The 27,675-nt window shown below is 42.2% G+C and overlaps 1 protein-coding gene across 3 annotated transcripts in view; it reads right to left on the reverse strand.

Moving 5' to 3' along the window:
* LOC144937090 (neuronal PAS domain-containing protein 3-like) overlaps positions 1 to 27,675 on the reverse strand; it is a 108,110-nt gene that overhangs the window by 21,243 nt on the left and 59,192 nt on the right. The window contains exons 1-4 of one of the 3 annotated variants that reach the window (XM_078864344.1): positions 13,593 to 13,665; positions 13,384 to 13,463; positions 9,007 to 9,096; positions 2,707 to 2,878 (exon numbers count right to left, since the gene is read on the reverse strand). In XM_078864344.1, coding sequence (XP_078720470.1) covers positions 2,707 to 2,878; positions 9,007 to 9,096; positions 13,384 to 13,463; positions 13,593 to 13,656 — 406 coding nt within the window. In that variant the 5' untranslated portion in view covers positions 13,657 to 13,665. Of the gene's footprint in view, positions 1 to 2,706; positions 2,879 to 9,006; positions 9,097 to 13,383; positions 13,464 to 13,592; positions 13,666 to 23,583; positions 23,837 to 27,675 lie in introns of those variants that run through there. The other 2 variants (XM_078864343.1, XM_078864342.1) reach the window with 2 other exon arrangements.

The raw sequence follows: 27,675 nt of genomic DNA on the forward strand, positions 1-27,675 counted from the left end.
TTGAGGTTCTGACCAATTTTTTTACAGCAATTAAACGCAACGGGAGAGCTCTGTAACATCTACACCCACAATAAAATAAAATTATGCTGTTTGTAGTTTCACAGATTATTGGTGTAAACGCAGAGGTATTTTTTCGTCTTTTCCCAAATTGTATTCCGATTCTGCTATCGCTGTTGTGTAATGAACTACCCATTCGGAATGCTCACAGAGCAGTGCGATCCTTTGTGTTAGAGAATGGCTCAGAGATACAGATATCCAAGAACAATATCTGAGATCCCTTCAGGTTACCTCGTTTATCCATCTGAGACGGGCAAACACTTTCTCACATTCCCTGCTGCAGTGGAATGTTCTTCACGTGGCAGTAAAACCAATATTTTAACTTCTCGTAGGTGGAATGTTGCCAGTTTAATGTGACGGACGTTTCTTGTGCATGTGTAGTCATCGGTGATTGGGCTAAGACCCACAACTCTCCACACTTGGGAACAGGGTTGAACTGTCGGCAGCCGAAAACCCGGATTTGAACCCAGAATCACACGGTGGCAACTGAGCGCTGTGATCCCTGGTTCAACTTACAACCTCTCTGTCGGTCATTCTATTAATGCCAACTCTACAACCAGCCACATTTGTATAAATCAACATGGGGAAGATTTACACCACGATTGGATGTTTTTAACACAATATAGTGGTTTTGGTGGAATAAATGTATTGCTATAGAGTAGTAAACCAAATGTTTTCTTTGTGGAATTATACCAAACACACAATCTTGACTTATCCTGAGTAACCTTTCGTTTAATAAGCAATGACAACGCTATTAAATTTGGTGCATGTTTTCGATAATTGTACCCGTGAACTGTAGCTCACCAAGCTTAAGGATTTGACATATGGAAATCTATGATCCAACAAATGTGCGCATTGATTGCACTTATAGGTAGGAGGTGTCGTTTGTTTATTTTTCAAGAATCCATTCAATTAAAAAAGGCCAAAAGCAAAAAAAATGCAACGTCATGGAAACTGAAATCTTTAAGCAGATCACTAACGCACACTCTTAAGCCAAATGGTAAATCCATTACTAAGGTGCCAGATTATGTAGCCAACATGGCTTATAACAAAGCCAAGAACCCTAACACGTATCTTATGGCTTTCCAGCCAATATGTTGAAAGTAGCTGCCAGTGCAGTGGAACCACATGTCTGGTTTGTTATTGGATACAAATAAGGTTGGTGGTTCAACTACAACAATCAGAGAAGCGTTACACATGATCAGAGATTCTGTGATACGGAGGCAGAACCCACTGAATTATACATCAACACAAACATGCCTCCCACTCATCGCATCTCGGCGTAAATCGTCTGCGGTTGCAGTGAATTAGGTTGGGACACAGCCACAGTTGGCGCCACAGCAGGCTTCTCATGTATAAGACATGAGTTCAAATACATGCCAGGGTTTACTCAGTCAGCTCATCATTCCTCTGAGGAAGGTAAAGCAAGGCAACAATTTTAATGTTTAAAGGCCATCTCCATTCTCCAAGGGACTGTCTTTGTGCCTTTGATGTTGTTGAGATTTGTGTTGTATTCATGTATTATGGGTGTTATCATACGTTGGTGCATCGATTAAAATCGATTCGAAATGAGAAAGTTTCATGGCTCAGGGATCAGAATGATGAGCTGGCACTGCTGAGATCCTGGGTTCGAATCCTGTGGTTAAACCTGGTTCTCAAGTGTGCTGAATTGATGGTTTCAGGTCAGTCACTGATAACTGCACAAAAAGAGCTATTATATTACATTTGGTTCTGCACTTTGAGGGAGCTCTGTATATCCGTTTCTGTGGACCATTATCTGAGTATGAAGGGCTGCATGGGTCTATGAGATCTCCAAATAAATAATTTATTTTGTAACATGATGCCGATAGCACAATCTTGATAAAAATTTGGGGGGGAAATCGAAAGTTAAAATGATAAACTATATGCATCAAATCACACTTTTAAGAATTAATTATTTTCAGCTCATTTGTGCTGAATATCATTCATTTGTATGACTTCTACAGCCACTAGAAGTGTTAAAAATACACCACAATGTGGTTGCGAGGAAGGGGGGGGGGGGGTGGTGGGGGGCGGTGGCTGAATCGTTACATTTATGCATAATGCAGTGAGGCACGCCACGGTGGTGAGATGTTAACTACCTCGCCTGTTTTACAGGAGGTCGTGGGTTCGATCCCGACCCGGACGCCTGCTGTATATTTATAGTTTACGTGTTCTCTCTCCCCATGGCCACTTGTATTTGTCTCCGGCCCCTCTGGTTTTTCCCTCCACATTAAGAAAAAAGACTCGTTTAGGGTATTTGGCTGCCTATACATTTCCACGCGATAAGCCACGTGGTCGTTCTATCACGTGTGGCCAGGTCGCTTGTGAAAAAACAACAATATAGCCCAGTGGGCCTTACCTGGTAAAAACAAAACAAAAATGTCAAAATAGAATCGCGATTCATCTTCTTGGTTCTTTCGCTAAAGTCACGTAAAATGGAAATAATAAAATAATAAAAATAAAACATAATAAAATAATTCTCACGACGTGTTTTATTTTTATTACTTTATTATTTCCATTCTACGTGACTTTACCGAAAAAACCAAGAAAATGAATCCCTGCAGTCACGAAAGCTTTAAATCTAAATAGAATCGCGATGTCGCTCGTCATCAAATGCCTCGCACTCACTCGGCTCTGGCGTCTCCGCTTGCGAGGAGGAGGCTGAGCTGGCGCCGTCCTCCGCGGCCGCCTGCAGGGAGGAATTCCTCCCCGGAGGCAGCTTCATCCCCAGCTGTTCGGCCAGCTCGGAGTGGTCCGCTGGGTGCACGTAATCGAAGGCGCTGCTCCCAGCCATCTCCACCTGCCAATACGCACGCACGGACGCGGCGTCGAACAGCGAGCAATGCTGCTAATAATGCGCGCACGGACACAACAATAGGTGCGTGGTGAAGGTGCAGCCCTGCGGTTGAATTGGAGAGAATTTAAGAGGCCGGCAATGGGTCTCATTTACAAGAGTGAGCTGGGTCGCCAAAATGACAAAAGCAGCAAAATTATTGCTGGCAGAGAGGTGCTCATACTCGTGCGAGCTCAGGCGAGCCCCTCTATTTGGTATTTGGCCTAGTCTTTAACGCTGGCCAGAGGCAAACACACACAAAGACACAACAAAGACAAATATTCCCCCTTTTAGCCTGAACAGATATTTGGGGCAAGTGCTGTTAGCGAGCACCTATGAAGGCTGGCACATCACACGAGGGGGTGGGTGGCCAGCACCATGCCCGGCCGCCTTTGTCTCCCCAGTGGCGATGTTTATCACGCCAGGTAATCATTTGAGGCTGAGTCGACTTAGCAGAGGCCCAGGACCGGTTCAAATATTGGTCGTGATCGAGAATCGAATTTGGGTTGCATGGTTCATAGTGCAGTGCGCTAACCACGACACCACCTCTCCCCATACATGCACGAACGAACACACACAAGCGTGCACGCACACACTCCTCATGGCCACATGGACACAAAAGATGAATGCAAAGTGTATCCCTGCAATTACTTGGTGGGAGATGAGCCTCCACTACATGGAGCAAATGAGTGCCCCTCTGTAGGGTACTTGGCCTACTCTTCCACGCTGACCAAACATCTTAGAAGAGGTGGGAGTGCCCACACTTTACCCCACTACCACACACACGACCTGCCGATCGACAAGCTGTGATGTATCCATTCACATCGCCGGGTGAATGGAGGGATCGGGGATTTAAGAAAGTTCCGCAATTTGTTTCAACTGTCATGCCGGAAAATGAAATCGAAGCCGGCGACCCCTGGATTTGAAGTGCAGTGTGCCGCTGATCATCACGCCATAGCAGCAATTCTATCCCCTTGCACACAAGATGTAAATAATATCAATGCATTTCTCCCACTGCTGCTGCTGGCACTTCAGTGGCACCAATAACACGGCGGGCTGTCTTGTGCTCTAATAGCAAACAAATAAATAAATGCATTTAATTAAGTAATATTGTTCGGCAAACAAAAGCGAGAGAAAAAGGCAATCTACCAAACCCTTCGAGCATCTCTTCATATTGGTGGAAAATCTTTTTGGCCGTGAACATTGATTCCCTCCCCGAAAAATGTTTCAATCAAAATGTTTCGACTACGTTCTGTATAAGTACACATTTTTATGCACAGCTGCGAAGTCACACTCGCTTGCCCATAGTCGCACACGCTTGTGCAATATCCACATGAGCTTGTGAACATCGCAACACAATATGCCTAAGCACATATGAATCCACGAACGAGAAGGGGCTCATTTATCAAAATGCCAATAATAAAGCTACTCTGGACAAGTGGATATAGTGCATGTGCTCACATAAAATAAACAAATGAATATTTCATTGTAACTGCTGAAGCTGGCGTCCTTTTCATTTTCAAGGAATTCTCCCTTTTATTCTACACATGGCTTGCTGTGTGCTCAGCGTGCCACGCATAAGCGCGAAGAAAATGCGGTACATTAAATAAGCTTTACAGACGTGGATTAGCTACTCCACACACCCCCCCCCCAAAAAAAAGAAGAAGAAAAATGCAATCTTTTTTAAAGCACAAAATAACATTGTGATACAAAGGAGAGAGAAAAAAATCGTACACGTGAAATAAAATATCAAAACTTCTTTCGCAAACAAAACACACGCAAGAAAAAAACGTATTGAATGGAGGCACTTAAACTCGTTACACAGAGTTGCCTATTTTTACTCCCTTGTTTTGGTGCGTAATTCCAGTAAAGCATTTATAAACATACAGCGGTAAGAATCAATGGGAATCCTGGGGCCTTTAGGCAGGCGAGCTGGTCCTCTGCCAGAGAATTTACTTTGCTGAATAAATGCTTGTTGTTTTGGGGGGGAGTACATCCCTCCCACGCCAAGGCCCTGGCGAAAACTATTCATTACAGACAATAAATCTCCAATGAGCAATGCCAGCTTTAAAGAATGAGGAATTTATCATGTGATATGCCACCCACGGCTCTCCGGGCTGCCTAGCAATATGAGGGAGAAGACTACCCCATGATCGTTAATAGCAAAACAGTATAAATTTTGATTATGATCAGGAGCCGTTCTTTCCTCGGGTACCTTCCGTGGCAGGGAGAGGTGAGGATAACAGTCCCTAAAAAAAAACATCAGCGGCGGCCGCTGAAAATTGGAAATGTAAATTTGTGCAGTGTCATCTGACACGGTGACTAAATTACACATAACATTTATGGGCCGTTTATCCACGAAGCAGTCAGCCCGCATTAGGGTACACAAGGATCAGTCCATTGCTTTTCGGAGGAGATTTATGGAACGTTTGGCTCCTAAACTCAATAGGCTAATTGTGTCCTTGTCAGAGAGCAATGACGGACAACTCGGCCTTTTCCCCCCTATCCAAAAAGCACAAGTCAGCCTGCCAGCCCCATCAAGAGCCATCAAACTAATGGGAAGCTGCAATCCCTGTCTAAAGATATCACCCAAATTAGGATACCCTCCACAATATATTTTGAATTCCGTCTGATGATCTTGGCTGCAGTCCACAGCGCAGCTTGGCCGGTGATACTTTGATTTGGTTTATTCTCCGATGGAGAAATCTTACCAGGTTTTAAAAATGCATTCATCCACTTATTGATTCATGTTTTTGAGATTCGGTGGAGGAGCAATGGAGACATCGTGAGCTAGGGGTTACGGCAAAATAGGTGGATTGAGAATGTAAATGCAGCGATTGGATATTTTTATAGATAATTGTTTTAAAGCCGTCGTTCACAAATGCATTAACATTGGCGTTTAGACAATGGTTCCACGGAATTTAATCTCGCGAACGGAATTACATTTTAAAATATTCATTTGTATGTGATAGGACAGATTACGTTGGATTATGTATTGTATATTGTTCACACGTATAAAGTACGCCTATTACATCTGGGAAAACTATCAGTACAACATTGCACGCAGTGGAGAATTTACATAACAAGAAGTGATATTTTTAAATTGTGGTTCAATCGAAAATGTATGCCGCATATTGATTTATTAATGAAATACAATTGTGAAGTGCTAATGTGAAGAAGCGCGTGTTACTGCAGGGCCTACTATTATAACGCGGCAGAAGAAAATACATGCAGCATGCTGTTCCTCTGCGTATGCACTTGCCCTTGTCGGATAATTATAGAAAACACCTTCCGGTAAACACTGCAAATCTCTGATCCCCCTTTATCTCTCCATTTCAGCCCTGCCCGCCATTTCCCATGCTGCCGGTTTGCTAATTAATTGAAAACAAACGACCGGCTTTTTCAAAAGCGGGTCCCAACGGGTCCCATGTGTTCCCGGCTGCATCGATCAACTTCACGCTCCGGCAGCTGTGGATGCCGATACAGTGTGCACGCGCGTGTGTGTGTGTGTGCCCGGACCTGCGTGCATGTGTGCGCGCGTGTGTGTACATACACACGCGCGCACGCATCGTGAGCCCAACCGCCCACGGTATTGGGGGGGGGGGGGCCCAGGGTGTAAGATCACCGGAGGGATTGGCGCCGATTATCAACGCGTCCTGAGCTAGCTAGCGCACAGCAGATAGGCCCCTCAATCATCCTGCCACTGCAATCAATTTTTGCCTCTTGCCCTGAGTCATCGAATAATCTGAGGCCAAACTCAAAAGATCACTCTCAGCAATTTTGGCTCGGCAGCCCGCCCCCAACGCAGTCTGTGGAGTTTGTATTTTTTCTTGTGCGGTTTTGTATAATTTCTATCGCTTTTTGTTTATTTTAATTATTAACGAGCAGCATTTTGCTCAATTTGAGGTACTGGTAAAATTGTAGCCTATTGTGCCAGCTTGACCATATGATACGTGTTGCTTACAAACTAATTATTATATTTTGCATCTGGGAACACAATGCTTCACATATTCCAGGTGGTAATGAAGTCTGATGTGAATTCGTTGCCAATAATAAGTGATCGAAATAAATAAATAATAGTTAAGTTTCCTCCTCCCCCCCCCCCCCTTCTAAAGCTGTTGATTTTTCATGTCATATAAATACAAAAATTCTAAACTTCATTATGCAGTGCCCTGGGGGAAATGGGATGGTGGGAGAAACGACAATGTGCAAGAGAGTTGGCAACATTACAGAGTCATTTGGTGTAAAAATTGGCCATCTGTTAACACACTTTGGACTTTGCTTTCATGTTAGGGGGGTGTCAGCAAACACTCGTTAGAACAAATTCTTGCTTCAAGTAATTACAAACTCTGAAGGTTAAAGCAGCATTAGTGTCAATTACTGGTCCATAATTATCCATGATGGGTAGTTAATTGTCCTTTGTGTGACAATTAATCCATTAATTTCATTACAGGCTCCAACAATTATGCCCTTTTCCGAGACTGTAAGGCTTCACCTGAAGGCAGGCGTCGCAAAAAAACGATGGTGATGCTTTCTGTCGCCCGCGGATCTGAGGCCACAGAGGTTGACAGCTACAGGAAGGTGAACCGCTCAGACACCGTCCAATCCAATCACAGACGATTCCCGCTGCCAAGTGTCTGTAGCGTTTAATCGTTGCATTAATGCTGGATTCTCATCATACTTGGTAATGTAGGCATTATCAGAGACAGCTCTCTGAAGCATTGCAATGGGAAAGCTACTAATGGATTCAATGGCAAAAACACTTTAGACATGCGTCATAAACTTTTGATGCTACTCTTGTGGCTTCCACGATGATTGCCAGTTGGATGAAATGTGCACATTCCCTCAATCAGATGACGAAAAGGAGCCAAAACTTTTAGTTGGGCTAATCTGCCTCATTTATCCCAGTCATCACATAAAAGCTTAATATTTAACACCGCCTTCAATTTACTTCATTGGAGGTTTAAATTAATAACCACGTTTTTTTTTGTTTACCCAGGAAACGCTGGGTAAAAAAAAAACTCAATTTCAAGACGCCACTTTGTGGAATGTTTTGCCAGTTACGTTGCTACAAAAAAATGTAATATAGATGATTGCGGACGCATCAAAATGCATCCGCATCTCAAATTCCTTCTCGAGAATTCTTGCCCAGAGAAAACCCACTCATGCACGGTAATAACATTGAAACACCTCTGCATCTGTACTTTCTGTACAGACACGTAACTTGCCCCTTCATTGTGGGTGCCTCTACACGATCCATCCCGCTGCAGGCCATTGCACCACCAGAATGACTGAGCTGAATATCGAATACCTTTGGTATTGTCAGGTGCTGCGTAATGGCTAGTGGCATGAGGTGAGATCGGATCAAACACCGTGTAAGCTCACCAGCCATTGCTTTCATGACCAGCGCCATTACCTTCTCTCCTATCTCGCTCGACTCCCCTTTGTGTGCTCTCCACTCCAGTGAGTCGGACCTCCTCTCAAACCCCTCTGTCGACCTCCACTCAGTGGGAGGTCGCTCATTCTTTGCCAATATCTCTGTGGTCTGGAACTCCTTCCCCCCGTCATCCCTGCCACTAATTCCATGCCTGTTGTCTTCTCCACTTCCTATGACTGGCTGCATCTCCATAGTCTGGAGATCCTTTGCCCCCTGGTTATTCATGCCACCGATTCTATGCTCTCGTTCAAGTCTTCTGTTCTGCCTGTGACTGGATACTATCTATGAAGTGTATTAAATATGAAATTATATGCGTATATTTTAATTGGTTCCCCGTGATATGCACGAACTGCTTTTTGTAAAGCATCCCGACATGCTGCTGCATTTAGATGCGACGTAAATACAAATTGCATTGTATCGGCATCAGGTGCCACCAATACAGAAAGGGCATTTCCGACGCTTAATTGATACATTGCTGATTAACTCTTGCCCACAGCTGCTTTAAAGCAGTGCTCCAAACATCTGACATTGACTTGCCACAGTGCACCAACCCACTGCCCGACTCTACCACACGTCATTGAATTTCAACACTGGCATGAACCGATATCATGGAAAGTTAATGTGGAACCATGGTGAGTGCGACCGGAGAACGTCCTACCTGAGAGAGTCCCAGGTATATAGACACCGTCTCTGATATGTAAAGGAACCTCCCATCGAAATTCAGCACAAACACGAAACCATCCAGGGACTGCAAGACACGAGCGAGACAATGCAATGAACGCAACACATCGAGTGCAGGGATCAATACGTTTCAATGGTAAATTAAACAAACATTTACGGTTGTATATTTTGTATAACATTGGAGAAGGAACGCCTATAACTCAAGGCTGCTGCTGCTGAGCTGATTCCGTGCTTGTGTTAAGTGGCAGGGGTTAGAGCCATCCGTCCTAAGTTTGTTTGCTGTCGTATGTCGGACAGTTTGCAAAACATTCACAATAGCTTGAGTGGAGAGATGCTGGAGCGTTATTGACTTTTGTAATGGAAGACATTAGATGGTGGCTACCTGAGCACCCTAATTTGAGGTTCGTCTGGGACGGATAATCCATTGATTAATCTTCAGCGGTTAAATATGGCCCTAATTGTGACACTCAAATTCCACAGAGGCAGCAAAGCTGACAGACATGTTTCACAAACTTCAATAATCCCAATGTCGGCATTGGAATTATTTTTCGCCCCTAATGTATTCTTTCGTAGCCAGTGTACATGCGCCCAATGTATTCATCTGTCATTTCCTGACAAGCAATTTGCATTAACATTAAGGGGACTTCAATTGATTCGCTATGGACAAGTGTGTTAGAAAACAATCTATACCGCGGATAAAAAAAAAAATTCATTAACATTTGGTAAAAAGGTTAAATTAGTCATGCCTCTGAACAAAGACATCGCCGAGCATACTGTGCAACAATTGACTTGAGTCTTGCGCAAATGCAATAGGATCTGTGTGTTTTAAGTGCCAACATGAAAACAAACCGATTATTTTAAAGGATAATCTAAAATGTTCCGTCATCAGGCTGCAAAGGTACTGCTTTCATCAAGGTGGTGATTACAGAAATTCGTGTATTTGAAACATGGTAGTTTTGCAGACACCAGTGCATCGTGTGAAGCAGAGATTCTTCGGAAATACTTGGAAATATATAAAAAATATATTTGAAAAGGACACGCTGATCTGAGCGATGAATAACGTTGGTTAATAGATCGTGAATGGATGGTTGGTTGCTAAGTGCTAATAAGTAATAAACTACACATGAAACAGAGCTGTGTAGCAACGCTTTGAACATGGTCTCAGACAGATCATTTATTGTAGAACCCGTGAAAGCCGAACAAGAAAAATAGTGTCTTATTGAAGAGGGCTCTGGGTTGCGAGGTCAAATGCAGGAGTAAGACAATTGACTCGTGGTGAGAAAATTCAATATACCACTTTCACTAAACTCTAAAAGCGAATGAAGCTATTCAGCATTTGCACTTTATTAGAAGTCACATATGAATAATATGATTTAATATTGGGGAAACATACGTGTGGATGTGTGAAATGTCTATAAAACAGCAACTGAACAGAATTATGTTTATTGTCCTGTTTAAACAATTGAGTAATCAAAGGTCAGGTTATCGTTACATTGCTCGGTATTGAGCTTCATGCTGAACGCACATGATTGCAGCCCATGACTGCTTAAGATTTTATGAGTTTAAAATGTGTGGCAATAACCTGGAGCCTTGTTATTTGTTTATGTACATCGTGATACATTACTGCTTTGTCTCTTTTATTAACCTACACAGCCAAGGGTTATTTTAGTCTCTATAATAGGCACGTAACAATGACACATTCGGCAACCACCGTTGATTTGATGAATTGCCATAATTCGAGGTCATTATTTTATTCAAGAACCATTTTTGTATTGTTTTTACCATTTCATCAAGATCGTTTCTAAATATATATTTTGGTCTCGATTGTATATTATTGCCCACCCTGTTAGCCTAAAAAGTACATCAGCATATCATTAGCACAAATAATACATTATTCATTCTCGCACAAAATATTAAAAGCATGTATTCTGAACATGAAAATTAATTTTAATTGTTGAAAAATTACACTGCCTTAAAAAAGGAATAACCGACAAATTATGTGACGTTTTTCGTAAATTCCCAAAACTATGAGAAAACTTTTGAGTCCTTCTTTATATGCGCTGGGTGCCAGCGCAAAGGCAGCATCACTAAATAATGTGTCTAATTTTAATGTTTGAATCGGTGCATTGTTACACGCCTACTATCGAGTAAATACCATAACTACTATTTAATTTACCAGCAAAAGCCCGCTTAACTATTTGTTATTTTTCAGAGGCAACATGGCCACACGAGATAGCTGATCAAAGTGGCTCATACAAGAATCACACGTGGGAATTCATAGTCACAGCCAATTAATTTACACGCACGTTTCAAAATGTGCGGGGCAAAACCGAAGGAACGAGATAAATTCTACGCGAACACAGGGAGAGAGAGAAGATGTTAACTCCAAATATACAACACATGCATTGACAAGGTCGGGATCGAACACACGACCTCCTGCATAACTTCTCGTCATCGTGACACCACTAATAATTTTCACCTCGAATTCTCTACATCACAAGTGTAACACCGCATCAATTCATCGATCAATAATGATTCGTAAGCTTGCAATAAGTGCACCGAACCATGCGCGTGTGAATCGTGTTCTATTCTCGTCATACACGTTGTGTGTAAAGAGATCACGTGACTGCTGCAGCCACTAGTTGCCACTAAAATGTTTTTTTTCATCGAATCCAATCTTGACGTTGAATCACGAATCACAACTCAACAAATTTGGTGGTGGTGAGCAGGGTTGCGGGTGTGGGGTGGGTGTGAATTGGTACATATCTATTGTATACATAAAACACCTCTCCAGAATGTAAAACGTAGTGGTGCGTTTATTAGTTAGTAAAAATTAGTGGCAAGATGTTGTTTTATGCTTTCACTGAGTGTACAAAAAAGCTAAAAATGTCACTATCCTTTATGTAACGAGGTAACATTAATTTTAATATTTCTGCGTTGTAGACACATAAATATATAACACACATATCTGTGTCAAATGAATTGTGCTTATTTATTGACACGTTTAATTGACCACAGTTAGCAGTGCTCAGCTTATAATTTACAATGTGCTTTGGTATCCTATTGCAAAGGGTGACACTCTCGCTTCTGGAAAAATTATATGAGCACACTTGCCACCGAAATACAGAGTATATCTGAATATTTAGAATATTTATTTATTCATACTGGAGGAATCCGATGAGCTATGAAGCTCTTTTAACAGTTGTCCAATAATACACACAAGACGTGCATTTTCAGTGCGGCACTTTAGCCCATCTTTAGTAATATCCAGGAGTTTGTGGAGCCTGTAAGGATGAAAGCAGCAACCCATTATCTCCGTCTGTATGTAACACGGGGGTCATGCTAATGCTCGCAAAGATGATACCATATAGACATTTTAGTAGAGCGTTGTAATGCTCTTAGGAATTTATCCGATTGAAAATTGAACCAAATTGATTAAAAGGGTTGCCCAAACCTGGTGATTAAAAAAAAGACCCGAACTAAATGGATCAGATGTGTTGTGTTTGCTTGGTAGGTCAGTTGGCATCAACCTGGGAGTCAGCCGGCTGCGCGCTCAGCCTGGCGTTCGTGATGGCATGGCATAACCGGCAGCTCTCAGCAGCACGGTCATCATCACTTTGACCTCTGTGGAGTCCACTACACTGCATCCAATTATTTTTTACACTTGTGTAATCGTGTCGTTGTCTTTTAAAGAGGATCTGCTACGTTTGTTTAATCTGGATTTATTTTTTGATTAATGTTTCCTCTGTTTACGAGTCCTTAACCAACAGTTGAATCTGTGTGTACTCTCGAACAATTAGTTTGCGCGTTTTCAACTCTTGTCTACATATCGTTGGTTTCCGTTGGATATTGGCAACTGGCAACATTAGATTTTAGTGCTGCCTGCACTGGGCTGATGTATTGATTCATTCATCACTCGCGCAGACTCGAGCACAGTCAAATGCAATGGAGACGTAGATGAAAGCATAAATTCATGATGAGTAAGGCTACGGTTTTGACACGGAGGCCATGGTAGTCACAGAAATTGTGAATTTGAATAAAGTCCGTGAAAACTTGAAAATTGAAAATGGCTAGAACAACACATTAGATTCTGCCCTTCCTTTATTTCTTCCTTTCAAATATGCCAAATGTCAGGGGCAGGGGCAATGCCACACCCCAGTCTGTCACGTTCCCGAATTATTGTTTTCTCACCTCGGCCACGAATGATATGAAAAATTACCACTCCAAAATCATAGCATTACGAATGAAGTTTGATGCTTTGGTAAAGCCCCCCCACCCCCCCCACGGGTTTTTCTCATTCCTACGTGACTTTTTATTCAGTCAGTTTGTGCCAAAAGTTGTTTTTGTTTCTCACCTGGAGGATTTGGCTGCCGAGATGATGCTCAAACACTTCCATGGCCAGGGCACTGGAGCTTCTCCTCTTCTGCCCCATCGCTGCACCACACAATGACAAGCGGCACACAGCAGCAGCATCAGCAGCAGCCCCCCCCCCCAGGCCCCCGTCAGCCACATGGCACACGCTGTACATTGATTAGCACTCGACAAGGAGGAAGCACATCTCACCAGCTGTTTGGCGCTGTAAAACAGCACCCTTAGAGCACGAACACAGGTGAGAGAGCGGCACCATGTCAACGCGACTGCGCTGTTGCCACCAGCCGTAATCCTACCCCCTCGGCTTTTATTCACGCAAGAAAAACAAAGCAGGGGGAGTGCAGCAAAAGCGCTCTCCTCCGGCTCATTATCAAATTGCCTCTGAAAACAAATTTCTCCCAGACATTTTCATCGTGCCGACTTTTGAAAAAAGATCCACGGGCCCAGCCGTCATGCGCCGTTCTTTATTTATTTAGTTTTACTTTCTGCGCAAACACTGAAAAAAAATCAATCATAATATCTGGTTCAACTACTCTTGGAGAGATGATGATATAATGAGGATCTCCTGACTGGCAGAAAAGGGGAAAAATGAGGCAGCAAAGGATGAACTCTATAGAAAAGCATTACACCGCTCATTCCTCTACATTGTAATTCATAAAGGAATTTTAAATGCGAAAAATCCTTTATTCAGCTAGTCGTACGTTTGACTTTCAGCCGCCCTTGAATGTTACTATAACTACAGGCAGTTACTGAATGATGACCCATTTAAGTACCTTAATGGGTGTCATTTAGCAGCAGTTAAATATAATGACGGGGCATTTAGCATGCAAACAATAACACCGTTATATACATAAAGCTTGCATTTTGTGTGGATGACATTTTAAAAGCCAGTGTTACCACGGCTCTGCAGACAGATCTGGACAGGGGCCAAGAGTGGTGCACAGAATAGAGGGGGGGGGGTTGGCGGCCTAGGGTTGCGGAAACTCTTTTGTGAAAAGGTACCCAAATCACACGGTAAGGGTCAATGTTGTGTTAGTGCCCAAAACCCACACGCGATATACAAAAAGGGGTGGATTTATGGGATGCGCAGCAGAAGGAGTCATTTCCCTTTTGATTCATTTGCATTTCTGCTATTTATTCTCCCGGAATCAGGTGCGGTGCCATCAATCGCTTCACAAATCGAACTGGGCAAGTCAATAAAAATAATCTTACAACGGAGAGTCACGTGCACAGCTCTTGTTGGCCCACCCCCCTCCACCCACACCCTTCCACCCTCGCCCCTCCACCCACCCCCCTCCACCCACGCCCCTCCACCCACGCCCCTCCACCCACGCCCCTCCACCCACACCCCTCCACCCTCGCCCCTCCACCCACACCCCTCCACCCACACCCCTCCACCCTTGCCCCTCCACCCACACCCCTCCACCCACACCCCTCCACCCTCGCCCCTCCACCCACGCCCCTCCACCCACGCCCCTCCACCCTCGCCCCTCCACCCACGCCCCTCCACCCACACCCCTCCACCCACACCCCTCCACCCTCGCCCACCTTCTCCCCCCACCCACTCCCCCGGTCTGTCCTTGGCAGAGTCTGAATCAAATGCTCGCACCGGGCCACAATTCCCAAATACTAACGCGTGACTAATTTGTGTGCAGCCACTGTTTCAAGCTCATTTTCTTTAGACCGAGTATGTTTGCAGGTAGCCAAATACACACAGGGTATCCATTTTTTACAGACTATGGAACCCAGCATTTTCCATAATCACAGTTATTGCATTTTCACTCAACGGAGTGATGCACTGCAGCTTTGTTCCATGTGTAATGATAGATTTTTTGTTACACGTATATATGTGAACACTAAAAAAAGCAAGGATATATGACCCATGAGAGAGAGAAAAAAAGACACAAAATGCAATGCGTCTCCTGCCAACATTGTATGTACATTATTTGTTAAATATCAAACGAACAAAACATATATTTCATTTGGTCTATTTTTCGGACTAGATACTGGTGCTGAACCTTGGATCCCATCTTGTTTGATCATGAACACATTTCTTAAATCTTTTCTCCGATCTGAACTGGCCTTGGCCCCAACTTCGCTTGCCAAATCACAACTCACGACTGCACCCTTCTGTACTAAGTGTATCCCACAAGGCTCGTCCAAAGCATATATTGGAGCTCAGATGTAGTGCCCTTATTCCAAGACGCTGATGGTATAATCTTTACGTCTGGGATCTAAAAGCTCATGAAACCATTTGGGCTGAAGGGACATGCATATAAAGGCAGCACAACTAGTTTTTTTTGTCATTGCCAGCAGGTCATTATCCCACAAAGAATTTAAAATGAAAGACACACTGACATTTCTTCCCCCCCCCCCCCCCCCCAAGTCAAAAGTAATATTAGAATGAAAAATTTAAATAGCCCTTTGAGAAATCTACTGCTGGGTGAAGGGCTGACCACAAAGTGGCCGTCATGGAGGTTGTTCAACCATACTTCACCATACTGGTCAATGTGAGTTGGTATAAATTGGAGGCCCGCTATCGTTTCAGATATCACTCATCACTGAAGTTGGCCGTGGCTGGGAATTGAACCCACCAGGTTCATAGTGATATGCACTAACCGCAATGTCATCAATTCGCCAAACAAACCATTATCATGCTTAGAAAAACATAAATCTGTTTTTTTTGCCGATGGAAATTACAGAAGTCTAGCATTTCCCACGTCCTATTTGCATTTGTTTTAATGCATTTTTAAAATGGAATTCCCAAGCGAGTTTTGCTGTGTTATGAGTGAATTGAAGTGCAGTTCTCTATTTGCTGCAGACTTCACAGAAGGCGGCGTACTTTGGTATTGGTTAAAAGGAAGGCCTCCCACACGTGGGAATAGCAGCAAATGTGGCACTCTGCTGACACAGATGTGATGAGCACTTGCTGAAAATCAGCAGGTCATCAGACAAGCATGGAGATGGCAATTGCATGCAGGGAGTCACTTCTGTTTGGACAACACGAGGCTGCTGCACGTGGACAACACATCATTACGCACGGGTGCAAACACAACCATTTTGGCAATGCGCACAAACATGTTTTTTTACAGACTTTTTAGCGGTTTAATGATGCAATAAACACTGGTGCTCTCAGCGAGAGCCCAAATAAAGATACCCTTAATGCATTCAAGGCCACAAAATTATCTACAGCCTGGGAGAATGAATAATAATTTCCATCAGTAATAAAGGCTTTTAGGGTGGTGAAGTGAAAAAAGTCATTCATGTCCACTGCATTCAAAAACCGGAGCAAGGAAAACAAGCTAATGGCAGTAAATAAACCATGGTCTTCGAATGGAGGGCTCAGCCGTACAAGTGCCAGGCTTGACATCTGCTTCCACGCGGCACTCAGCGCTTTAATAGAGATGTAACAATCCATGAGGATGAACTCTTCACTGCCGCAAATGGAAAACTAATTGCCAAATGATTTAAAGACAAAGAAAAAAATATAAACGCAATGCAATGCGAGCTCATAATACAGGAACTCCCAAATAAAAATACAGCTGCATTTCGAACAAAGAGTTCGAACGCAGATTTTATTTGCAGGCATTACAGCCAACAACCCTTAATGTTGAATAATGTTATTGTTTTAAGTAGCTCAACTGATTAATTGTAATCATTAAGGCATCAAAATAAAGGTTTAGTGATGCGCAAAATTGACCTTCACTTCGGGATGCCTAACATTTTTTTCTAAACTGTATGTTCAGGCTACAGCGAGCTAGATGATTATGGATACCCTGCTGCATGATTTTGTTGGAGAAAAAAAAAACTGACGTGTAAAATTCTAAAGGAGAGCCGTTGACATTGCCAAGAATAGAACATTACCTCTCCAAAGCATTCTGCTTCAGATTTATGTAGTTACTTAAAGTTTATATTCTTAGGTTTTTTCGGTAAAGTCACGTAGGTAAAACATTAAAATTAATAAAAGTAAAATAAAAATAAAATTAAAAAATCACGACGTTTCGGAGGCAACACAAGCTTCCGTCTTCAGGTGGAAGCTTGTGTTGCCTCAGAAACGTCGTGATTTTTTTAAATTTTATTTTACTTTTATTAATTTTAATGTTTTACCTACGTGACTTTACCGAAAAAACCTACGAATATGAATCCTTGCAGTCACGAAAGCTTCAAATCTAGAATTACTTAAAGTTCTCAATTATGTTACTTTGTTCGGGGGGTGGGGGATCTAATTATATTGGCTATTGACTAAAATATATGAAGACAGCTGAGAAGTTCAAGGAGGACAAGTAGCAGTTTTAAAACTCTTGCAGCAGATAACGGTCGTGATGAAGTAAATGGTAAAAATTCTGAGCACGCTCATCAATGTTGCATGCAACCTGTGTGTCCCCGGCCTGCTGGTGATAATGGTTTGACCATTATAGTTGTTAAAGCAAACAACTGATGGTTACATCTGGGCGGAGATGGGGTGGAGGGGAGGATTAGGAGGAGGGGTAGAGGGGGGAGGTGTGTTCGGGGGGGGGGGGTGAGAAGAATGTAATTTCAATGATCTGACTGTGATGTTTAGTGCTTGAAATCATTATGTGCCATTAAGAAATGGAGTGAGTATTGTGTGATACACTGTGTCTTCAATTGGGTGTCTGTTCTGCGTGTGTGCGCTTGGCATTTTAAATCAGATTGGCAACAAAGCTGGTACACAAAAGGTATCGGGCACTTTTTTTTTCAAGCAATTGACCCACGGTAAAATTGAAGGTCACATTTCTCATGATAACAAACTGGGCCAAGGCTTCATATGGCGAGGTTCTTTGTGTGTATCACAACACTCCTTGAGTTAAAATCACATTGCATTATTTTTGCCGAATTTTTTTTCCCCCAATTGAATTTTCATAAGTGACCCATTTTCTTTGACATTCAATATACATTACTGTTTAAGCTGACACGTTGAAGGATTTTGACTTGTTTTGTACCGCCGGCTACAATAAATCACACAACTTCTGAAAAGTGCAAACAAAATGAATGCGAGTTGAGAAACACAGCGGTGTGCTTTTTCCGAATAATACTTGCATGGAAATGTGCGGTGATAGGTATTTGTTTATCAGTCAGATAATATTATAAGCCCTTCATTGTGTTTGAAAATCACAAATAAATGAAGTTTGCATGGGGAGGCCGCCACACCCATGACTTGGCAATACATTAATGCTGGGATGGTGCTAATACATAACAACCCCGTAATCATCCATCCTCATTACATAAATAAATATTTGGAATGGTGAGGAATATTTCCTATTTTTACGTGGGATTCCCACCCCCACGCACTCTCTCACGTTTTTCCCAACGACAAATGGTGCCTCCTCGTATGATAAATCAGCTTAATCTTCACATTTTTATTCCACTTTTTTATGCGTGCATGCTTAACGGCACATGTGCCGCACAATTCACACATGCAAAGCGAGACTTTCCTGGGGATATTAAGTATAAAAAAACTCCATTAATATTACCATCACTGGAGCACTGTTTAGCGCTGTGCGGTGGCATACAGGGGCACACCCTACCAATGTTAAGTCCCATTTTATTCAGGGAATATTTTCACCTGAACAGGTGGCAAAGTCACCACAATTATACATTTTTTATTTCTATTTATAAAAATCTACACTTCCTCTCCCATCAAATCGAAGGAGATTTGATACCCAATTAGAGTGGATGCTGACTTGGAAAAGCAGTAGACATGACTTTGTGAACCCAGTTTGGATATTCTAACCAAAACAGCAGTCTCAGCTGAAATTCGGTCATTATTGCCTCATTATGCCGATCGTTAATTGTGCAATTCCTTTACATGAAATCGTTGAGTTTTGCGGTCATTTATACAATACTGGGGCATCTACATTTTCAATCCTTCATGTCATGTTTTGGGATATTCAATTATCTTGAAAATAACTTTTAAAATAAAAGTGTTTTTATGCCCATCATCAATCCACTGTTGGATGAAGGCCTCCTCACACAGTGTTGGTCATGAGATGGTTGACCATACGTCACCACACTGATTATGGGGAGGGAGGCCTAGAAAAAGTGCAGGTATCACTGGCCACTGAAATTATGCATGGCCAGGAATCAAACCCAGTTCACAGAGTCTATGGCACAGCGTGAGAACCGCTGTGCCATTACTCCCCACCGAAAGCCATTTATTAGATTGTCTTTCAGTTCCTTTTGTGCTCTGATCCACGTTTTCCTCTTCCCCTCAATTTTATTCCCAGCATGCATTACTCCACACTTCTTTGTGCACCTTTCAGTTATTGTTACATTTTCTTTGTCAGTGTCCAACTTTCTAATCCACGTGTCATAGCATGCAATATGCAATGACTTAAACGTTGCTTTTTGCGCACGGGCATCGTGTTTTTAATTTAAAATTAGTGTTATCGCCTAATGTTCACAGATTTTTTTTTCCTCAGGTATTCCAGTTTCCTTCCACATGCCAAATACTCATGAATGGAAATTGCCAATAATCCCGTTGCAGAACCGTCAAAAAAAATTATCTAGAAAAATTGGCATTATCATTCCAATGACAGTTCACATATCTATTTATGGAAATAGGCGTAAGAAATTCAAGCAAAAGTTAAGGGCCCCTAGCAGCTCAGGGGTCCCAGATTCACCAAAAATAATGGTTCATAAAATATCAGCTAATATTCAAATCCTAATAAGTATTACAAGATCACTAGCATACAAAAATACAATCAATCTATGTCGTCTGCAATTCCTTTTTTCTCATCTTACTACGTACATTATTTAACACGTAGCTTTCGCAATCTAACCCAAAAAACTTGTATTATGGATACGTACATTCTTGTCTACATTTCTCTCATCTCACTACATATCTCTCTCGTCTACATCTCGTCTGTCACATTTCCAGTAGTATTGCAGTGAATGTATGAATGGAGGAGAGGAAAAAATAATGTCTGCTTAGGGCCCCCCCCCCCCATGGACTAGCAACACCACAGCACATACCCAGTGGCTTTAGAGTCCTGTAGCTACAATTAACATATCAGCTCGATAGCAACGTGGCCCCATATTAAGAGTCTCGGCTAAACTCGCGCGTGGGCTCAACTCATTAGCAGATGCGAGAAGGAGTGGACAGTGGCACCAGGAGAAGGAGGAGAATGGGAGAGGGCCTCTTTCCTAGATACGTCACTCCCAATTTATCGAGCTGTCAGCCAGACAGGCCATGCCTACAAGCACCCATTCCCAGGAATTAGCTTTGGCTTCATTGTCCTCAGTGTTAACAAGCAATATACAGGTGCTCTTATATATTAAATTGGCTCAAGTGGAGGCTGCTGTCGATATGCAAGCCTCCTTAACTTTGTGTTTATTAATTTATTTCCCTGGCAGAGGACATACAAATCCATTGTACGTGTAATAGAGCAGTCAGATGTGATATTTGTCAACTAATAAGCAGCGTAAACTAAATCATGTTCGACATACCGGCTTGCCTGTGTTATTTACCATTAACGTTGTTCACAGTTATTGTCACACTTCTTCTTTCTGAGAGAGGCAAGCAAGTTGAACAATAATACATACTGTATTCTGTCGGTGTGTACGCAAAATTAAGCTTTCACACGTAGGTTTTTGGGATCAACATTGTGATTCAAAGCGATGTATTTTGGGGTCAAATCGCGTAAATATAATTGGCACGCTGGTTTATCACGTGACACCTTTATTAATCGGTTGTGTCGGGTGGAGGAGGGTTTACGACACACACATTTTATTTACGCAATCTGGCCAAAAAAAAATCATCAATCAGAATAAACCTTATTGTAGAACCCCCCCCCACCACCAATGTTGCATACACAGCAGAGAAATTATCAGATTTTAAATTAATACCCTTCCAGAATAAAAAAACAAACAAATATATTTTGTTTGCACCATCCAGTTTGGCTTTATGGATTAATGATAGTATTATAAAATATTTCCCCCCCCCCACCTCTCCGCTTATACGGTATATATCACCAGAAAAAAAGGGCATAAACAGCCAGAGGCCTTTTAACTCAATTCACCCCCACGCCAGCCAGCCACCACAACCCCCACCAGCCCTCTTCCTCGGCCCCCCACAGCCCCCACCCCTATCGCGCCCTGGGCTCTCAGCTCTCGGCAAAGGCTTCGTCGTTGGCTTAGGCCTCGCTTTGTGTGATGTCTCTCTATATCCTCCGGCGTGACACTCCAAAGCAAGTTCAAAGTCAAAAGGGCAAAACATTGGGGTTTGGAAAGAACTGCGGTAATATTCCAAACAGTGGGAAGCACTCTTTGAACTTGGTGTATTATTTATTTTGGACAGTTTATTGTTGGTTTTGTTTTCCTTTGCGAATGTATGTCATCTGGTCGTGTTTATTGCTGCAATTAGCTAAAATACCAGTGCAGAAAGATAATGTAGATGTAAAATAGTGCAAATGATACAACTGCGGCTAAATGTATATATTTACAGTAAACATGTATTAATTTTGCCAAAGCTTTCACATACATCTCTTATCAGCGTTGTATAAAAAATAACTCATCATATATATTTATACACGTAATCAGCGATACATATACAGAGACAAATCATCCTGCAGAGCAATACAAACTGTTCCGGCAAGTGCTGTTTGTGAGCCACTATCGAGGCTTGCATATTGTCCAAGGGGATGGTGTGGCTAACACCATGCCCAGATAGATGCATTTGCCTCCCCAATGCTGATGTTGTCATACCACACCTAGTACTCATTTGATCAGAATCTTTACTTAAACTGGAGGAATCCGAGGAGCTATGAAGCTCTTTCTCACAGTTGTCCAGAAAGAGCGGGTCAGAAAGTCAAAATAATATAAGCACCGATAGCAGTGGCAAAGTGTAGGAAAGGTAAGGAAGTCACTAAAATAAATAAATAAATATATATAAATAAAGTATATACTAGTAATAGGGGTTTTCCCCTTTTTTCTGGCAACAAAATGAAACCTTTTAACAAGGATTCATGTCTGCATTAACCACAATACTTGCAGTCAAAATGCAAACATAAACACACTATGATAATATATGCATTGGCCTTGAACTATATACTGTAAGGACAAATTGCGAAACTATTTAAATTCCTGCCGATGTTAAAAGAATAAATGCAAGCTTAGGCAAGGCAGCACAATAACAATAACAGCATTGTGGGGTGCTATTGGCATGAAGGACACGATTTCAAACACAAGTAGAATTACCAAGTCCCAGACCGCAGCAAGACAACGCAGAGTCCCTCAATAAAATTGCACATTAATGATCAGTTGACCTATGAGCTGCAATATGTTTAGGAGCTAAAAGCCAATGTCACGATCCGCTAGGAGAGCATTTGCGTAGTTTTTCTATTCCATTGAAGCAGCACAGATTACAGTGTTTTATTTCATGGTTTGGTTTGCAAGGCCACGATCGCACTGTGACTTGCCTTTAATTTTTCATTCATAAAGGCGATGTGCATATCAGCCTGCTGATCTGATGCAGTTTGTGACACAGCAGTGTCTTCGAGGATTGTCAAAATCACCGAGGACGGGAATTTAACTTAGGCTGCCTGATTCATAGCAGTGCATTCACCAATAAATGTTCCAAAAACATGCAATCAGACAAGTGCAAACATACCAATTTAGTTTTCCAGTGACACTCAAGGATCCAAAAATGTAAGTAAAATTCAAAATCAAATCGTCTATTTTCCAAAATTCATACAACTACTCCATTTTATAATATATAGGGTGTTTCCAAAAATGGACCCAATTTCAAAGATATAGCGATTTCAAATCGGGTCCATTTTTTTTAAACACCCTGTATAATAATCGTAATAATGAAGATCTATGACACCTTGTGTTGCTTGTTGCTTGTAGCTTGGTGTTTTGGGCCTCTGGGCTTGTTTGCAGCAACTTTGTATGAAAACTAAAACACTAGGAATGAATGAATGAACGAACACTTAGAGGGTTGCTACCTATCCAGTTTGACCTGGATTATTCCAGGAATTGGCATCTGTGTTCAGGTGGCATGAATTGAGATCTGGCAATGGAATCTGGCACTGACATAACTTTGAAAGGTATCACAGTAGACTGCACAATTTAGACAGACCGAGGCTGCCCGAGAAATAGCTCAGGGTTTTGGTTTCAGCGGTGACAGCGGTGATAGCAGTCGCTGGCGGTGGTAAAGCATCACCTTTGACGGAGGTGTTGGGCGGAGGGCCGTCCATGTGCAGGTGCCAGGGTGGGTCTCCGTGCGCAGCAAAGTCTCGCATCTTCAGGTAGCTGATGGTGAGTCGGATGATTGAGGCCTTGTCCAGCTGGCTCGTGATGGCCCCGGGAAGAGGCAGCATCTTGGCGAGCTCGTAGAACTCGAAGTTTTCCTTCCCGCGCCGCGACCGAGCCGCATCCCGTGACTTCTCCTTGCGCAGCGCCTGAAGCCTGGGAACCCCACACACGGTAGCGGGAACACGCACGCACACCCATGGGGTTGAGTACAAGGCACCCTGTGGGCAATTTACTACCTGTTGGACAATTAATGCAAAGATTGAAAATCGTCAAGGACGGATAAACTCATTGATGTTGTACAGTCTGATGCTCCCAAGTCTGACGGCCCGCCCGCACTGAGTAGTGTGGTAAAGTATGGTCAATGAACCCCCAGGACCTTTAAGGCGTGAGGAAGCCCTCATCTTGGAGTACATTGTACACGTTGAAAATCACATGCACCAACAGCTAAGAAACACTGCTCAAACTCGTGGAGCTGTGGGTAAGTGTATTTTGCGTCGAGCGCCAATATTCAATTTCCCTATTTTTTTTTATTTGTCGCAATAGTTATTTTATTTTGTTCTACGTGTGCTGTGTATGTTTATATGCTTAACCTGTGCAACATGAAATTCAATCTATTTTTTTCTCATATCTGCCTTTAACGATATATGTGTGTACATCATCCACTACTGGATGAAGGTGCCCCCCCAGTGCCATCACCATCCCTCATGATCCTGCATTGTCACAATCCATCTTACTCCTCCACACGAGATGATAGGAGCTAATGGGTCCGTAATTCCTGGAATCAGTTTTGTCTCCACTTTGTGAATAGAAGTTCAAAATTAGAGGCCCTATTGCCAAAACGTTTACGCAGAAATGTAATTCCCCAATCGTTGAGCGTCGCCTCAATCATTCTTTGGTTCAATAAGGGGGTGCACAACTTGATGAGAATAACTACGGGCTCATTAGCCTCTTCGCATCACGAAAGCAGGTGTAACCTATTCACAAAATTTATGTGTACACAGCATGGGATTTTTTGGGTTGATTTAAAGACATCTTGCATATCCATACATTTCACGTACTTAATCATTCTTCTCGACTGTTGAATATGGAACCAGCATCCACAAATATAATTTGCAATACAGTGGTTACTATGTATGCACTGTAATATACAAATTAACATTGTTATTATTAATTAGTATGTACTGATTCGGCCACCTCTCACAATCCCAAAAAATGTCATGAATTGTAATTTTTATATTTCTCAAGAATCAAGTATCTGTTTTGTACTACATTGTGGTGCCCTGCAGAACATGTTGTGTTTACAGAGAAATAAATACAACAGAAGGAATGCAAAGAATCGATCCGAGCACGCACAATTCAACGCAGAACAAACCCGTGGAACACATAATGACTCAATGTCCGATTCACAAATACGAAGGAGGCATCATCAACACTGACACACTCCGCTGCTCCTGACGCAATTATATGGTTCAACCACTTCAATGTAAAACTTAGAGTTGTTGCTTTTAAATGAACGTCGCCATGCAAAGACGAAGCAGCGTTAGAATCGACTAATTGATGCATCATTAACACCGATAATTGATCATTATATATTTGTTCTATGTTCACTGTGTATATGTTACAGCTGAACTGTGTAGGCATTCATCTCAGAGCAAGCTAGCTTATTGTCCGTGCGCATGTGAATGCATTATACATACGTCTATAAAAGGTGTGCACGCAAGCATATATGTGTGTGTCTGTGCACGCGCATCACACACTCCGTGCAAACACAAACAACACACACAGCGAGCACAAAACTGACATTAGCTGCGAGTCAATTGCTTTAAAGTTTGATGCTGCATATTCAAAATGCGCTGCATGTGCAACAAATCCAGGACTCATTAAGTATAGATGCTTTGCATGGGTTTTGGATCTATATTGTCATGCAAAAATCGCACAATTACAATATTTTGGAATATATTTAACACAAATGCATTTTAATGTTCACAATACTTTTGACGAAACTTTTACTAATGTTCCGTGTAGATAATTTATTTTTTTAGTTACTTCGTTGGCATCAATGGCCAGTGATATTTGAACTTTGTCCTAGGCAATGATTTCACAAACCCGCACTAAGTGTCGGTGACATCACCACAGCACTTGTGCCAGGCTAGGTGCATACTGCATTCACCTGAAGTGTCACTCGCTGGCAGGAGGTCACTGGACAGATCCAGGTGTTATAGGTTAACTGACTGAGATTACTGATAGATGCCCCACCTCCCACTGTGCCAACTGATGAAGTATGGATCAACAATCCCCCATGACTGATATCGTGAAAAGGCCTTCTTCCAGCAGTGCATTGACAACAAGCTGTAAATTATTGTTATTTATCAATTACATTTCCCAGAGCTTTATCTTGAGCTTCAAGATTGGTCTTTTGTTTAAACATTCAACCTCGTGCTCACGTTAGCACTAAAATGACCTGGCTTTGACTCAGAGTGCAAATTCATAATTGCTTTTTATCCCAGTTTCATGTCACGATAATGAAGCATATCTTATGCATTCAACAATAACCGCGCCTTCCAACCAAGCCAACATTCCATTTGTATGAAGCAAATCGTCTTGGACAAGTAGGACTTGTGACATTTATATGAGAGAGATATTCCCAAGACAAATGTTGGGTGGAAAAGTATGTAGATAAGACAGCGTGATAGAGAAGAGTCCAAAAAAAAACCCTCTTTGAGCAAACATTTCTACTACCTTGATGGACAACCCTGCTGCCATATATATGTGCAATGATGCATCAATTTATTTGTTAAAATTAAGTCCTAAGCTCACAATACACCCATGAAATAAGGCGTGTGAGTATCAATATTTTCTCCATTAATTTTTTTGTCGTGTTTAGTAATGGGGTCACGTGATCCCCGTCGGGAACTTGAGGCAGCTACATTCACCGCAGTGTAAAACACAATTCGATTCTTGAATTGAATGGAATCTTAAATCTGAATCACAACACTTTATTGAATCCCAAGGGGAGTGAATTGCGAGACCACTGGTCTATATGATCTGCAATTACCTTAACATTTTTTCACATTTTGTAGACCAATTCAGTTTCAGAATAACAATAATTGAAATATAAACAATGTCGCTTTGAGTAAATATAAGTGTATCTTTATCTAGTAACATTGCAATGTTGAAAATGAAAGTATTCAATGAGGCGAACAATTTTGGTGTGAAGGCCTAACTAGTATGAATCCATACAGAAAAGCATACGGTTAGTTATACCGACTTGAATTATTGCTTTAGAGAGTAAATAAATCCTGGATGCATCTATGCGTGAGTTGAATTTTATTAGGAATACATTGGAAAGCCTTCCTCAAAATCTAACGATGGGCTTTTCTTGGTGAATATAAGTCACTGTCCTTTTTCAATTTACCGCTGTATGAAGGCCTCTCAAAGCCTTGTTAGTCATGGGGGGTATTTGACCATACTTCACCATGCTGGTAAGTGAAATGTGATAGTGGAGGGGGTGTGGGGGGAAGGGTAGGTGAGTTCAGATATTACTCTGATGTTGGCCACGGCCGCTAATCAAATTCGGGTTTGTGGATTCAAAGCGCAGTGCTCTAACCATTGTGCCACCACTCTACCGCAAAATACTCTCAAAGGTGCTGAAATAAATTAACGGCGAGCTGTTCAGCAGGAGCATCAAATTGCGGTGTACATACTGAAACAAACAGACGGGGGCGCGGGAATGAAAAAAAGGTGCGGGTTGGATCAAACAGACTTGAGCTGAAATGTTTTCTCCCCGAAGGGCTGTTCGCCGGTAGCCTTCCTAAAAGTGTTACTTTATCAACGTCTCTCTTTCCTGTTCACTTTCCGCTGCCTCCCTAACCACTCCAGCACTTCATGGCTCCCAGCCTGTCCCATGGACTATAAATCATCCCGGCTGGTAGAAAGGGCTCTTGTGTTTTGCTAGTGCTTGTGCATGCTCGTGTGTGTGTGTGCATGCATGTGCGAATTG

Source organism: Lampetra fluviatilis, chromosome 18 (genome assembly GCF_964198595.1).
Source record: "Lampetra fluviatilis chromosome 18, kcLamFluv1.1, whole genome shotgun sequence".
In the NCBI taxonomy this organism is placed as follows: Eukaryota; Metazoa; Chordata; class Hyperoartia; order Petromyzontiformes; family Petromyzontidae; genus Lampetra; species Lampetra fluviatilis.